This window comes from Megascapheus bottae, chromosome 13 (assembly GCF_031878675.1).
Source record: "Megascapheus bottae isolate mThoBot1 chromosome 13, mThoBot2.hap1, whole genome shotgun sequence".
Taxonomy (NCBI): Eukaryota; Metazoa; Chordata; class Mammalia; order Rodentia; family Geomyidae; genus Megascapheus; species Megascapheus bottae.
Genome location: NC_143521.1, coordinates 57234188 through 57250242, shown reverse-complemented (window position 1 = coordinate 57250242; position 16055 = coordinate 57234188). Strand labels below are relative to the sequence as shown.

Sequence of the window (16055 nt, the reverse complement as noted above, 5' to 3'; positions counted from 1 at the left end):
GTTTACAGAGTTTGACCTCTGGTTGGCGCTTTGCCCATCACCTTCAAGGTCACAGCCCAGACCGAGGTGTCCTCATGGGCAGCAGCTGTGTGGAGAGGGTGGGAGCCGGGTTTCGACAGGAGGAGCGACCAGGAGGGTGGGGGAGCCAGCTGGCAGGACTTTGAAAATCAAAGAAACTTAGACTTTTTCCTGAAGGTGAGTCACTGATGAGTCACACAGAAAAAAGAAAATGGTTTCTATAAAAAAAAAAGCAAAACTGGAGGTGAATCAAGGTGGCACGTGGGGCTTTGCAAGCATGGATGTGGCCCAGGGCAGAGCAATGGAGCCACCACTTGGGTAGGACGGGGGTGGGGATGGGGGAGGACACAGAGGAAGCCAGAGGTGGGGATGCTCACCTCCTGCCTACCACAGGGGACGTCACCTTGCTGTCACCATGACGAAACAAATGCCAGAGGCAATCTGAAGGAGGGAAAGCATACTACGGCTCTGTGGTAGAGGCTTGGGTTTGGGTTCAGGATTGCAGGGCAGGGTGTGATGGGCAGAGCTGAGGGCTCAGGGAACGGGGCAGGGAATGACAGCCCGTCAAGGGCACACCTCCTTCTCTCTACCTCGCCCCCTTAGGTGACTGTAAACAAGTGTATTTCTCCCCGAAAATGGAAGTCAGTGGGGAAACACCTCCTGGCTAATGGAAGGCCAAATGCCATATGCTGTGTATGCTGCCAAGGCTCCGGCTGGCTCCTTGGCCAGGCTCCCTGGCAAAGCTCCACTAGGTCCGTCTCATCAGTATTTGATGACGACCCATCCCACTCAGCAGTGTCCCTGCTTCTAGACGCACGGCAGAAATCTGTGACTCCCTGTGACAGGTAGAACCTGCAACTGTGAAGGGCTGGTTGAAATGCTGAGGGCGGCGGAGGCCTCAGTGTCCTTGCCCGCTGCCCTGACACGGGCATGCTCAGACACCGCCACCCTCCATGTCTAGGTTGTCAGGGGAAACAAGGCCCTCCGCCAGCCCTGCCTGGACATACCGCAGCAGGATACAACCCAGACCTTTCTTGGCTTAAGCTACGGAGGGGTGGGAGGTGTATGTTATGTGGCATAGCCTTAGCCTGTCCTGATGGACCCAGCAGTGCCTAGAACATAGTGGCATCTCAAAAGCGTTTTCTTTCTGGATACTTGCACAGTCAGTCCCTGGCATGTGACGTTTCTGCTTACTATTTCGCTTTGGTTTTATCACGCAGACACAAGGGAGGTTCAGTAGACACCACACATCCACTTACGAGATGAAACTCTTCTCTGATTTTGAAATACGGGTCTCTGCTTGCAATGCTGAGCGCAGCGGTGAGCCACATTCCTCAGCCGGCCTTCAGGTGGCTTGCAAGGGAGAAAACCGACGCTGCTGCCATGTCCCGGGGTGCTAAGCTGACATGTGGCACATGCATTGCCCTGAATAGATACTGGAGTTAAAACTCAGGGCCTTTTGCTTGCCAAACAGGCACTCTATTACATGAGCTACACCACCAGTCCCTTTTCTATGTTGGCCATTTTCCAAAAGAAGGTCTTTCCTGCGTTCTGTCTGAGCCAGCCTGGACTATATTCTTCTTCCTACTTGTGTGTCTCCTTGTCACTGGGATGGCAGGAGTGTGCCATCATGCCCTACACTGGTTGAAATGGAGTCTTGCAAATTTGTATGTGTGGCTGACTCAAAGTTGTGAGCCCCCACTCTCTGCCTCTCAAGTAGGGGACAGCGGGCCCAGGAGCTGTAAATAGTCAAGTCCATGAAGATGAAAAAAATCTCAAAGCATCCAAATCAGTTCAGCACCAACTGTGTTATGTTGGCGTGAGAATGACCACAAGAACTGAACCAAGTTATGCTGGTGTGAGAACGGCCAAGGTGAGGTGAAGAAGAGAAACAAAGGAGATTAAAGAGCAGCTGCAGAGGGCCAATGAAGCAGTAAAGGAGAAGCTGGTGGAGACAGAGCGCCCAGTCCCCAGGCCTGATTCTACAGGCCCTGGGTCAGGCTCCCTTGCTGTGATGCTGTCCCTGCAGGCTCACAGCAACTCTGGTCGACACTCTGTCACCTCAGCACAATCTACAATAATGCTGTAGACATGGTCTTTCCCTACCAGCTCCCTTCTGTGACTCATCAGAAGCACTGGCTCTCCATCTGCCAACGCCATTGTTTCTGGAAGTTGGTGGCTCAGTGCGCTGTGGGGGAAAGCAGGAGTGAACAGAATGGAATACTGAACAGAAGACCCCTGCAGGTGTGTTCATGGTGCTTGTGTGTGCGTGGAGGGGAACCTCCAGCCATCTGCTGGGACCACACTCCTGGTGAACAAACCACAGGAGTCAAAGGCAGATTCCACGGATGTACAGGAAATAACTTGAGTGTTCTCAGGGGGCATATAAGGGTTATTCTTGTTCGTTTATTTAAAAAGATTTATATTGTTTGTATGTCATTTACTTATTCACACAAACATAGAAGTCAGTAAATGTCTTATTTACTTAAGTATATATATATTTATTTATTTATATTTGTGCTGGTACTTTGGCTTGAATTCAGGGGCTTGGGTATTCTACAATGCTGGTATTCTACAACATGAATCATACCTCCAGTTGCAACTTTTTGCTGGTTAGTTACAGATAAGAATCTCATGGACTTTCCTACCCAGGCTGGCTCTGAACTGTGGTCCTCAGAGCTCAGTCTCCTGAGTAACAAGAATTACAGACACAACCCTCAGGCACCTGGCTCATCAATTTGTGTTTTGCTGGGTGTCATGACATGGGAAGCCATTCTGATCTCTCACAGTTACAGGCACGAGAAGGAAAGAGCCAAAGACCCTCTGTGGGTTCAATTCCATGAAGGTTTTGGGCCCAACTCCCAACAGAAAGTTGGGCCCTGCCTTCCATTGTAGCTTAGCACAGGAGAGCTGGCTGCTCCCTGACTACCCACACCAGTACAGGGCGTGGGGACAGGCACGTGGGCCCCCAGCAAGCAGCCAACGTTGGTGTGGGGTGGTCAGCAGGCAAAGCAGCCAGGGGATAAGTGTGGCCACGTTATTTGAGTTACTCTGCGAGTCCTCCAGACCTCCGAGAAGCTGCCTGGCTGTGCACTCTGCATGCCACGCCTCCCTGTGTCTGGAGCCAGGTCTGAGTTCACGGATGCCCACTCTATAGATCTGAGCTGCAGGAAATCTGTTCCGTTCCCAGCCTAGGCAAAGAACTTTTCAAGCTTGCTTTTTCACAGAGCAGAGCAACGCGGCATGGAGTGTTTGCCAATATCTGAATGAAGATAAATAAAGTAGGACTCCCCCATCTGCTGGGGGCACCTGGGCACCTGTGCTGCTGCCCAAACCCTGGAAAGAAAGGAAGAGGGCACCATGATTCTCCTTCACCAAAAATCACTGAAGACCCCATCACACATAAAAATCAAGCCTCGGCGTTCGGCACCGTGGCTAATTTCACATAGGATGGCTCACCCATCACCTAGAAAACCAAATGGGTGATCAACTTAGAAAACAGAGACTTGGGACTAGATTGGAATGTCGAGTAGAAACAACACAATGGGAAAGAGCGGGCCAAAATGCAATTCCAGAGCACGGCAAGCAATGGAGGTGGACAGAGAGGCCTCAGCCTGGCAGAGCCACCAGGGTCCCTCACTCAGTAACGCCTGTCCTCCACCCAGAACCAGACGCCACTGGGCACTGGGGAGGCACAATCGGGAAGACTGTAATTCATGGCCAGCCCAGGCTAAAAAGAAAACAAAAGCTAGTGGAATCCCACCTCAATCTATCGTGTGGCATGGAGCAGTGCTGGCCCGTGGGAGAGGCCACAAGTGAGGCAAGACTCTAAAGCAAAAAAAGGGCTGGGATGTGGCTTAGCAAGTAGAGAACCCACCCAGTAAGCACCAGGCCCTGAGTTACACCCTAGTACCACAGGGTAGTACCACAGGGCACGACCTTCCAGAGGAGCACTAGGGTAGGGTTTTGTGGCACAGATAGGAGTTTACCAGGTGGGCAAGGATGGCAGGGAAATCCTAGAGAATGGAACAGTGCACACAAGGTCACAGATGATGCAGCAACCGCTGAGTGTAAAGGCTCAAGGAGAGGCCACTGTTCGCTGGGGGCAATGTGAGGCAGGCTGACTGAATAACGTTTGAAAGCTTAGGCAAATTGGAAAACCAAAGAGAAGTGAAAAGCAAAACTCAATCTGAACAGGTAAAAAGAAATCTTATTAAAATCGGCTCCACTAATTTGGAACATTCAGTAATGCAGAGAGGTAAGAGGAAGTATTTGCAGGGCGGATTTACCATGTTAGTGAGACGGAAGACGTCATTTCCAAACCACAGAAGGTGCCGGGAGGTTTGCAGCCGCTCGGAAGTGCACGGTCACATGGCAACCAATAAACGCTAATGACAAGCCCTTAATAGGTTCATTACCACGGGGTCCCGAGGCAACTCCTCCGTCTACACCTTATTAGACTTCCTACTTCCTGCACCGCACTGCTGGGCGCAGACCTGGCCACACAGGTTGTTTCTATGTAAATAACCAGCTTGCCGCCTTAATTAAAACCACGCTCACTTCATCATCAGCAGGGTCTGGGCTGTGGAAGGGAAGCCCAAGCCACTTGTCTACCTGGTGACAAAGGACCCCAGGAAGCCAACTCCCTGGGGACTGACAGGACACAACCCCCCTGCTCCTTTGTGGCTCTTTACTCCTCCAGCAGACAAGATGAAAACTGCCAGAGAAGCTGGGCACGGTGGCTCACGCCTATCACCCTGGCTACACAGGAGGCTGAGATCTGAGGATCGTGGGTTCAAAGCCAGCGGGGGCACTAAAGTCTGTGAGACTCTGATCTCCACTTAACCACTGGAAAACTGGAAGTGGCGCTGTGGCTCCAGGGGTAGGGCGGTAGCCTTGAGCTGAGGAGCTCAGGGACAGCACCCAGGCCCAGAAAAAAAAATGCCTGAGAGGTGTGGGCTTCCTTTCCCAGAACCTTTCACAACATGCATGGTGATGCATGGTGAGGGGAAGCATGTGCTGCCAGCCTGATGCCCAGATCTGCCGCTGACTCCCAGACGGCCAGAGCCATGTCCCTGAAAGCCAAGAACGTTCCCAGGCCGGTGTGCGTGCTGCTTCCTCCTCCTGCTCCAAATCCTGCCTCTTTGAGACACTGTGTGACACTGCCACACGCTGAAACCGAGTAGGTCTCCCCTGTCACTGGCAGCGGGCAGTCTCTGTCACTCAGTTGTTTCCACCCATTGCTTGTGAACTCCTCAGCCTACCGTAGCTCAAGCCATGAGTCTGGGACGAGTCGGTGTAATGGTGTCTGGCTGTGATTAAAGACTGTTTCCGGTCCTGGAAGCACAGTGGCAAACAAGGCAAACAGGACCTGGCTTCAAGGAGTTTGCTTGTTCTGGCCATGGGGGAGCATGGCCTGCCGGGCCTGGACAGAAGTGCCAGCCACACGAGGCTCTGGCCCAGTGCTCTGAGTGGGAGCCTCTGCACGTGCTCAGCTGGACCTATTGGCCATCCCGCTGACGCAGTGAGGCTGTAAACATCCTGAAAAGGCCTTCTCACACATTTGTCAGGACCAACGGTCCACCCATCACCACCTTCTGAGTTATTTCTCCTCACTTCACACATGAAGTAAGATCTCCACCACACCTGTGAAGACACTCTGGGGAGCTGTGAGCAGCGCAGTACAGGGGTGGGTGGGGAGGGAGGGGAGGGGACGTCAGCCAGGCCACGATACCAGACCCAGCCAGAGGAGAGGCCGCAGGAAACACCCCACATGGCTGCTGGTCTGTAGGCTGCCCAGTGAGAGGCTCTGGGCACAGGAGCGGGGAGGTCTGGGGGCTGAGGAACTCAGGGGGTGAGGGGTGGCTAATGGCGGGTGATGCGTGTCTTTGTTGTCAGGAAGGTGGGTTACAACACCAACTCCATCACATCATGGCCTGAGCATGCTCAGCCGTACCTACCAAGGTGATCCGGGCATGCTCACTGGATTCCCTTCCTCGCACCTGTACCCAGGAACCTGTACCTGGAAGGCTCATGACCACTGGAGAGGGGGCTGCAAGGTGAGGGAGGGGTGAGGCCTGGTCTTACAGGAACTGCAGAGGCAGGACCTCAACCTGTGCCTGAAAAGTGATCGGTCATGTATCAGGAACTGTGCCAGCTGACTGAAATCTCCCTGGAGGAGGACAGTGCATGCAAGAAGATGGAGAACACAACAAGACGTCCTCTACCTCCGCAGGGCTGGAGCTGGCCTGCTTGTGCTAGCCCACCGCTGCTTCTCATCCCCAGATAGACATGTGAGCCCTGTGTGACCCTGGCCTCAGCTTCTCCAGCGGTCACCACGAAAGAGCCTCACGGGACGGTCCCGAGGATGCAGAAGAAGATGATGAACAATCCCGTGCCCAAGAAGGGTCTGGCTACAGAAAAACACATGGGAAAGCATAAGCCGCTGGAGAATGGGCACACGAAAGGACACCCCAAATGCAACCCAGGATTCAGGAAGTCAGACAGAGGGTATCTCACAGTGGATACAGCGGAGCGAGGGCCTGGAGAGGGGAGGACAGCAGGACTTACCACAGAGAACGGACCAACCAACTACCAAGATGGCAGCAGGGGTGAGCGTCAGGAGATGGGCGTCAGAGGGGAGGCCACAGAGGAGCACTGACCCTGTGGGCTCGCAAGCAGCCCAGTGGAGCCTTGTCCATCCAAGTGGCATGCTCAGATTTATAACGTGATCAAACTGTAGGTGGATGGCTGTGCTGACTGCCGAGGTGTTTGTGAGGGGCTGTCGTGGTGGCTGGCGGGGGCCGGTGAAGGGACCTTAGGAAAGACTTCGGAAAAGCCCATAAAACCATGAACAGGTTATCTACCCACTAAGGCTTAGTCGGACTAAAAGTCTAGTATTGAAACTCAAGGTGTGACTTGAAAAGTCCGTGGGACCTCACATCTGAGTGGATCTCATGAAAGACAGCTTGTCTCTGTCCTGAGACAGGAAGCGACTTGACCACATGGAACTCAGCCAGCCAGAGCCAGCCTCAGAGGACAAGCATGCGTGGTGCCGGGAACCCTGGAGAAGCTTCGTGGAGTGGGCGCTCAGAATGGGCCGTCCCCTCTGAGGGGAGGATGACACTGGGACCTCACATTGTACAATCGGAGGCAGACCCTGGGAGGAAAACAAGCCCACTTCCCAGGCTGCCAGACAAACACCAGCATCCCAAACCCGTGACTCACAAGTGGATACCCCAGTGCCCAGGCCAGGGAGGCAGCAGGGTTCTTCCCCTTTTGTCTATATTGTAGACAACTTTCTTGCTGTACTCTCAATATAATCTCTTTTCCTTCCCTTTCTCTCTCCCATCCTTCCTTCCTTCCTGCTTGCCTTCCTCCCTTTCTTCTTCCTTCCTTTCTCTGTCTACCCTTATCACTCTCCTTCTCTTCCTTTTCCCTCGTCTTCAGAGGCCACAAGGCCTTCAGACTGGGATGCCCCCATGACTTTCTCTGACATAACTGCCTCCTAAAGCCCCAGCTCATGGAAAGTGGGAGCTTGGGCAGATACACCTGAGTGGGCAAATACAGGATCTGAACCCAGAAAGTCAGGCTCTAAGTTGGGGACTGAGATGCCTCTCTCCCCTCTCGCTCACTCTTCTCTCCCGCTTCGGCTCAGCAGGGCTCCCTGGAGTCAAGGCTCCACTTGCACTCTCTGAAGTATGATTTTTCCCCCTTTCTCCTTTGCTGTGGTTGTCTTAGGCTCAAGAGAGCAAAACAGGTCTGTGTGAGAACAGGTGAGGGAATATGACACCTGACAGCTCAAGTGGTGTTATCAAGAGCTGGGGAGCACAGCCATCATGTCTTGGAGGTCAGGCTGTCAAGAGAACTGATCAATGCAACCTTCACCTAAGCCAATTATGAGGGAGTGTGTCACCAGGAAAGGAGAATGAGAAGGTGGAGAGTCACGCTCTCCACAGCTGTAATAATTCACCCGTGTGACGGGCAGGAAGCTGACAGAGAATTAACACGAGCCGACGGTGTCGGTGAGAACTCAGCAAGGACTTCTACACTGAGGATCTGCCTGGCGGCAGTGAGGGAGGCAGTGTAGAGAAACCAGGGGAGGAAAGAGGTGGGAAGTACATGCCGATGAAGGAGTTATGAAGCTAGATGACTTCAAGTCTCAGGTTCAAGTCCCACCTCTTCTACTTAAGAGTGGCATGACTCGGTTGCCCATCTGTGAAATGAATATAGCAGACTAATAGAAGAGTCTATTAAGACAAAATAAATTGTACAAGAGATATATCAAGTACCCACCAGTACATGTGGGTAGCTACCTCCCTGGAAGACTGAGGAGAGCAGAGCATGGGGGCTGGCCTGAGTTTGGATCAGCTCAAGCAGAGCAGGCAGGGAAAGAGCTGCTCAAAGCCCTGTCCTGTCACTGAGGAGACAAGCTCCTGCCTGGGACAGAATGGATGGCAAGTAGAGATATCAACTGTCATCCATTCATCCATCTTTCTAACATCACTTGCCTGTCACTTATCTTCCTTATATACTTCTATATGTATACACAACATAAATACACATCTATACGTGTGTGTGTGTGTGTGTGTGTGTGTGTGTGTGTGTGTGTGTGCTCTCTTTCAGTAAGCAGCATTACCATTTACGGAAAACACAGTTTCATATCTTTCCTTTCCATTAATTCCCAAAACACACCAGCGTAGAGTTACTATGTGCATTATTAACAAGTGAAGAAACTGAGGCCCAGGGACTCAAAGCAAGCCCTGCGTTCAGTCCTTTCTAACTTACAATGGGAGTTCAGTGTCAGGCAACATTTGCAGAGATTTGTCTGCTTTACCCAGCACTTCATGTGAGACACAGGCACTCATCACAAGCCTGCAGGTGTCCTCAAACCCACAAACTCCCATGGGATCCCACTGCACCAGCATAGGTATGCAGACACTCCCCCAGACCTGGATCCCCACTGGCAAACAATGAGACAGCAAGAGGAACCCAGATGACAGAGGGAGCCTTACATGGCTCCTTGGGCTAATCCCCCAGGAGAACGTTACCTGGCCACTGAAAATGACCTACAAGGCCTTGCTGTGAAGAGACACGCTGCCCACCAGACTGCTAACTTGAAAAGGTTAAATGCAAAATGGCTATGCATGTATTTTATACCCATGATATAAACAATCACACAAAAAACACTGACACAAAAAATACAAGAAAAAAAGTAGAAAAAGACTTGCATCATCCGGGCATGGTGGGATTGGGGACAACTGTTGCTTTTTTCATGTACTTTCCTTGCTGTCTTTTCCAATCAGAAACTTATTTGTAAAGAATGCTCCTGTGAAGCAATCATAACATAGAGGTTATTTCTCCTAAGCAATGGATCGTTTCCTGGACACATGAGAGCTGAACGATGCTACTCAGACTGAGGTACCATGTCTGGTTAAACCCCCGACCCCCTTCCCTGGCCACACACACACACACACACACCTGGAAATGTCTGTGTCTGGAGCATGCACCACACATGCCTTGTCCTCAGACAGAACACTTCTCCCCTCTCCCCCCAAGGCTTAAGGAGCCATTGCACCATGGGTAGAGAGTGTAAGAAGGAATCCTAACCTGCAGGCACCAGAAGGGCACAGAAGGGTTGAGGAGATCTCGGGGGAGATAGGTCAGGATTACTTTAGAAAGAGGAGATGCCACGTGCAAAGGCCCAAGTAGCCTTTCTAGGATGCAATTTCAAGTAGAGATTAAAGCCTGGGATGATAGGAAGAGACAGTTCTGGAACATGGGATGTGAGCCAGACTGGGAATTTCGTACCTCTATGCTGCGTGGAGTGAAACACGGGTTCTCTGAGTCCCGTTTTGTCACCAACACGAAGGGTGAGGCTTTCTAAAAAGTTAGGTTCCACACAGAGGGCTCAGCTCGGTGCTGTCATAAAATAAGCCACCTATTTTCCAAATAGCATGGGCCTTCTCATCTCTTTTCAGCTCTGGTTCATCAGGTAAAACATGAGAACTACAGTAAAAGTGAAGCACACATTCAAGTTTTCTGGGGTTTTTTGGTCAGCGGTGGGTTGGAACTCAGAGGCATGGATTCTGAGCTTTGTACTCAAAACTAGTGTTCTATCACTTTGAACCACATTTCTGCTCCCGATTTTCAGGTTAATTGGCGATTAGTGTCACGGACTTTCCTCCCTGGCTGGCTTTGAACTGAGAACCTCGGATTGCAGTCAGCCTTCTGAGTAGCTAGGATTACAGGCATGATCCACTGGAACCCAGCACACCGAAGGTTTTTGTTTCTCTAATCAGAACACACACACTCTACAGTAGTCAAGAGTGCACCAGCCTGGGACATGGTTCTTCTCTGTACAAGGTGGGCGCCCCTCCCCACAGGCCAGCGTGGCCCGGGCCTGGGGCAGAGCTGAGGAGGGGGCTCAGCAGAAGCGGTGTGTCACTCACCACAGGTTGACCAGGAATGGGTGCTCGAGCCCTTGCATGATCTGCAGCTCCCGGAACACATTCCGCACCTCGTCCCTCTCGATGCACTTCTGCTTGTTCATGTACTTCATGGCGTACATCTTCTTGGTGTCTCGCTTCTGCACGATGCATACCTGGGCAGCAGTCAGAGGACAGTGCGTTCAGGCAACATGCAAAGAAAGGGGAAAGGAGAAGCCAAGCCCTCCCTGTGTTTCTACACTCGGGGCCAACTCTGTTCTGACAACCTGCAGACAGAGTGGCCTAAACGGAAAGATCTTTATCCATAAGTGGGGCATCCGAGGTTCGCCCTTCTATGAACTCTGCACCTGAAGGGAACGGTGCAGGGAGAGCTGCAGATTCAGGAGTGCGGATGGAGCTGTCCTGGCCTCCCTGTCCTCAGGGGATCATAAGGGCCTGGGACGCGTGTGCATGTGTGTAGTATGGACGGTACTCTATGGGGCAGGACCTGAGGTCCAGCGCACTCCACATCCCGAAAAGCGGAGGCTGAGATTACAGGCTGCAGTGCTCAGATAAAAAGAACAGGAGGCTTGTCTGTCAACCAAGGGCAGAGGCTTCTGGCAGAGCCGTAGGGGTCTCGCCTCGGCTCAGAGGTAGCTTAGAAATTCGAGGAGACTCTAAAATGAATTCCGGCTTCCAGGTAGAGTTGAAGATGACACTTGCAGTGCTTAGAAGTTTGGCTTTTTAGGGAGGAGGAAGATTGGTAGAGGATGTTGGGCAGAGCTGGAAAGTTTGGATTTGTTAAAAAAAAAAAAAAAAAAGAGGTGGGGGGTGGCTGGGGATTTGGGGGAAGAACCAGATCCAGAGCGTCTTGGGCCTGAGCAAGGGAACTGAGGCCTTGCAGTTAATTGTGTCTACTGTTCCGTAAGGCATCTGAGGACGCTCTGCTCCCAGGAACACGGAGCTAGGAAGACCAGCAAGAGGTCAGGAGGATGAGGAGGGCAGGGTCCACGGGCTCTGCTTCCTCCTGGGCCAGGGAGGGCGGGGAGATGGGAAGTCAGCCTGGCCAGCATCAAATACAAAGAACTGACAAGGCCAACTCACTGGGTTGAGACAGGGCCTGGCAGGAAGTCAGATGCCCGGAGAACGGTTTGAACTCTGAGGACCATCTAACCCGGGCTTCAGTGCTATTTGCTGTGTGGCCCTGGCTGGGCTTGTCAGCTTCCTCCTCTGAGCTTCAGTGCGTTCCACGGAGCTTCTGATCCATCCCCTTGTGAGATCAGAGCATAGATTAGCAACCTGCAGCCTGGAAGAGGCCTTGCAGGACCCAGGGACGCTGGCCCCTTGACCTCTGAACAGCAAGGAATACAAGTCTGCCGTTTATATCACCCAGTGCCCGGTGTTATTGTTACACTGCTTCTGTGGAGGAAGACTGTGGGGTACAGGCAAGGACCTAAAGATAAAGTTCATCTCAGGGTAAGCCCTATGTCAGATGGCAAGAAATGTCCTCAGAAGAGGAAGGGAGAACACACGCAGAGGGAGGATGCCATAAGGGAGCCAGGGAGAGCCTGCAGCGAAGCTTCTACTTAGGTAGGTTAAGAGCAGGAGCTGCAGTGGCCCTGCATGGCAGCCTGGGGGTGGGAGACCAGCCTGGCCCACATCCACGGAACAGGCTTCAGACTTCTGTCCCAGAGCGGACACCAGGTGCATCCATCTCTGTGCCCCCACCCTCCACCTGCCGCTTGATTGGCACTCAGAAAACTGCTGGGAGAAGAAATGGTTGCAGCCTTCCCTTCAAAGGCATCTGTTTCCTTGCAGAAGCAAGATTCTAGGAAACAGCCACAGGGTGGAAATTAGAATTGATGTGGTTGTTAATGAGTGTGAATAGGCTGTCATTGTTCAAATAATTAGGGGCGTGTGTGTGTGTGTGTGTGTGTGTGTGTGTGTGTGTGTGTATACCTGGCACTTGAACTCAGAGCCTGTGGGCTGTCCCTGAGCTTCTGTCCTTAAAACGGGCCTCTACCACTTGGGCCACCGCTCCACATCTAACTTTTTGGTACTTAATAGGAGGTGAAGAGTCTCACAGACATTACTGCCTGGGCTGGCTTCAAACTGTAATTCTTAGATCTCAGCTCTCATTCTCAACTATAATTCTTAGATCTGAGAGAGCCACAATTGTGGCTCCAGATCTCCAAGATCTGCTGGAGATTTTTACGATTTCAGCATAAAAGAGAATTGCTACGCATGGTCTCAACTGTCTCCCCCACATCATTCTTCTGGTCTCTCCTACTTTGAACAAGGATGTGATGTCTAGAGTTGCAGCATCACTTTGTGACCATGAGGCTAAGAGACACTCAAAGACACTCCACCTATCGTAGAGAGAGACCGCCTCACACTTCTGGGTATCTGCGAAGAGTAAACCCCTATTTGCCTCTGTCAGGGAGGCAGTCTGCTTCTCACTGTGCAGTGTAACTCATCTGACAACAGATGACTTTCCCCACTTGGGCTCTGGTCAATGGGATGATCAAAGATTGGCCACAAGAGATCCACTCATTTAGATCAACAGTTCACTGAACAAACATCTAAGTATCTGCCACAGGCTAGGACCGACGTGAGCCCCGAAGGTGTCACGTTGTCTGAGGACGAGAAGGTTTGTGGGATGCTCAGACTGGACATGGGAATAAAAGCATAGTTCCTCACTGAGAGACACAACTCTCCGCTTTCCTCCATCAGCTTCAGGCCCCTGGGGTGCACAGCTGGGACCCACCTGGGACCGACTGGGCCCCCACAGTGACTTACGGTGAGCCCTGAAGGAAGCTTCCCTCTCTGCACACATCCTGTGGCCTGTCTGCCTGGAGGACCTGACAGGTGACCAGGCAGTGAGCCAGCCAGCGCCCCAACTATACTTCCACAGGCCTGAGGACACTGCCCTTCCCCAGGCCAGCACTGCTGGTGTGTGGCCTGTCCCACAGTACTCTAAACAGAGGCCACACGAAGACATAGACTCCAAAATTACTGTCCACTACCATTGTAGGAACAGAGAAAGTGCTACCAGCACTTGAGGCCCCAGGACTTGCTGTGAAAGGCTGGCAAACATCCTGGAATATCAGAGAGCGGTGGCCTGTGTTCACCTGTGGGATCTCGATGTGAGGTGACAGATGACAGCAACAGGTGGCAGATAACCTTGGATGCTTGGAGTTGGTGCAGAGGAAGGGGCAGTGAGGAAGTAGCTCGAGGGGTAGGGCGGTAGCCTTGAGTTGAAGAGATCAGGGACAGCGCCCAGGCTAAGGTAGGCTTCTTCCACTCTGCACTCTGAAGTCCTCACCTGTGGGACCCCAGAATGTGAGGAAGGGGTCGTGGAGGTGAAGGCCAGAGCCAAACACACAGGGAGATGCTGACATGAGGACACAGGGAGAAAGCAGGTGGCTGACTACACATCACAGGGTAGAGAACCTTCTCTGCAGACCCTCATCTCCCAGGGCCAGGAGCCAAGGCCTGTGGTACCGACTGCTGCCTTCTGTCCTGAAGGGATGGAGAGGGTTTGGGGCTTGACCTGAGGGATGGGATTGGATGAGTGGCAGATGGAGGGGCAAACATGCATGCACATAGTGCACACACGTGGCTCCGGAGACTTAGGGTGTGGGAGGCTCTTCCTGCAGGGGTGCGTGGGGTCAACTGTAAGAGGTGGAAGCACAGTTCATAAATGATGTGACACACACACAATCGGCACCTTTCACAGCCACCATGTGCCTCTGGACACTGCAGTGTCAGTGTGGAGACAAGGCTCAGGCCTAGGGCTCCGAGCCACATTCATTCTGGGGTAAGAGAAGTTGGAAATGCTGACAGGGACTGCCCAGCCCTGGGGGAGGAGGAAGGAAATGCAAATGAGCTGGCCAGAAGGCCAAAGAATGCCAGACAGGCCATGGTTCCTGAAGTCTTTACTTAATAAAGTCCCCAGGAGCCAGCCAACCGCTCCAAGGGCCAAAGGACCGAATTAATGGGCAGTAAATAAATATCCCATCGAAGAGAAAGGCATTCCACCCTTTGTAGAGATGCCTGAAAGAAAATAAAGGCTCCCCTGCTCTGCCCCCTGTCCCCTTGCCCCCACACCGTCACCTTGAAGTGTTCTAAATTCATTCTGACCTAAGAGTAATAGCTCACTCAGGCCTCAAAGACGTCAGGCAGCTTGCCCAGAAGTGTCTGGTTAGGCCAAGCGTTGGTGCCCAAGTTCATTAACTTTTCTGCTGCCAGTTAATTAAGTCATGCAGGTTCCAACTCTGGCCGCCACAGTGCGCTTTCCCATGCTCTGCTCTGCTCTGCAGTGCTCCCTCTGCCACATCCTCATGTGCTGTTTCTTCATCAGCAGTGCGGCCTACGTTTAAATGGCTCAGGGGGTCAAGGCTCCTCTTAGCCATCTTTGCTCACAGCAAACTACCAGCTTGATGGCACCACTCCCCCCAACCTCATTCATCCTGCTTGCCACACACAGAGAGACACAGAAAAACAGGAGGGCAGACAGCATGTCCATAAATGTCTACTATGCAACCCAGTCCTGCCAGCCTTCCCTCTGTGGGCCACCATCTTAGAGGTCTAGAAATTTAAAAGATGAAAACAATTCTACAGTAGCATGATTTTTTTGGTGTCGGTCTTGGAGGTGGTGTTAGAGTACCCTGGAAAAGCTAAGGGACAGGGTGTAGCTCCACTTCCAGCTTCTTGGTAGTTAATTGGACATAAGAGTCTTGTGGTCCTTCCTGCACAGGCTGGCTTTGAACCTCAGTCCTCAGATCTTAGCCTCTTGAGTAGCTAGAATTACAGGCATGAGCCACCAACATCTGGATGAAAGTAATACATTTTTAAGGGGAAAAAGACACTGACAAGACAAATGTTTTTGAACATTAAAACTGACAAGAGCACACATAAACCCTCATCCTTGTTTAACCCCTACACGGATCCGTTGCATTCTGGGAACTCAGCTGGATAGGCTGCTTTTAAAGATGTGTTCACAATGGATTTGCATGCAGCTTTGAAGGCCCGGCAGTGGGGAGTGAGATGCCTGATCCTGACAGGATGCCTGGGTATGGAAATGGTTGTCACCTCTGCAACACGTGGTCCGTTTTAATCCAGACACTTCCTCTGAGGGACATCAAGGGCTATTCTCCCGCAGCTCATGCTGCTCTGTGCTAGGGTATATTCAGGCTGCCTCTGGCTAGTCTGTGAATTATAATTAACTGCATGTTTATTTGGTTTCCATTCTGCAGTCGTTTAAAGCTGAGGGTCTGTGTGCCAATCAAGAAAGACACTCCAGCTGGGTGCTGGTGGCTCATGCCTGCAATCCTACAGCTTAGCTCAGAAAGCTGAGTGTGGAAGGATTGCTGGTCAACTCTAGCCTGGGCAAAGAATGTTCTGGAGACCCTATCTTGAAAATATCAGGAAAAAACAAAAAATGAGAAGGGGAGATATGGATCAAGTGGTAGAACCAAGGAGCCCCTCTGCCCGGACCCACTTCTGCTGCCCAAGGAGCAAGGAGCCTTCGGATGGAGGGGAGAGGAGGCTAAGCAGGAGGGGAGATGGGGGCCAAAGGGAATGGAGTCCAGGGTGACTGGAGGTGAC

General features: G+C 52.0%; 1 protein-coding gene across 1 annotated transcript in view; it reads right to left on the bottom strand.

The window, feature by feature from the left end:
- Positions 1 to 16055, bottom strand: part of Stk32b (serine/threonine kinase 32B) — a 182679-nt gene that overhangs the window by 128773 nt on the left and 37851 nt on the right. The window contains exon 3 of the mRNA XM_090343840.1: positions 10470 to 10621. Coding sequence (XP_090199966.1) covers positions 10470 to 10621 — 152 coding nt within the window. The remainder of the gene's footprint in view (positions 1 to 10469; positions 10622 to 16055) is intronic.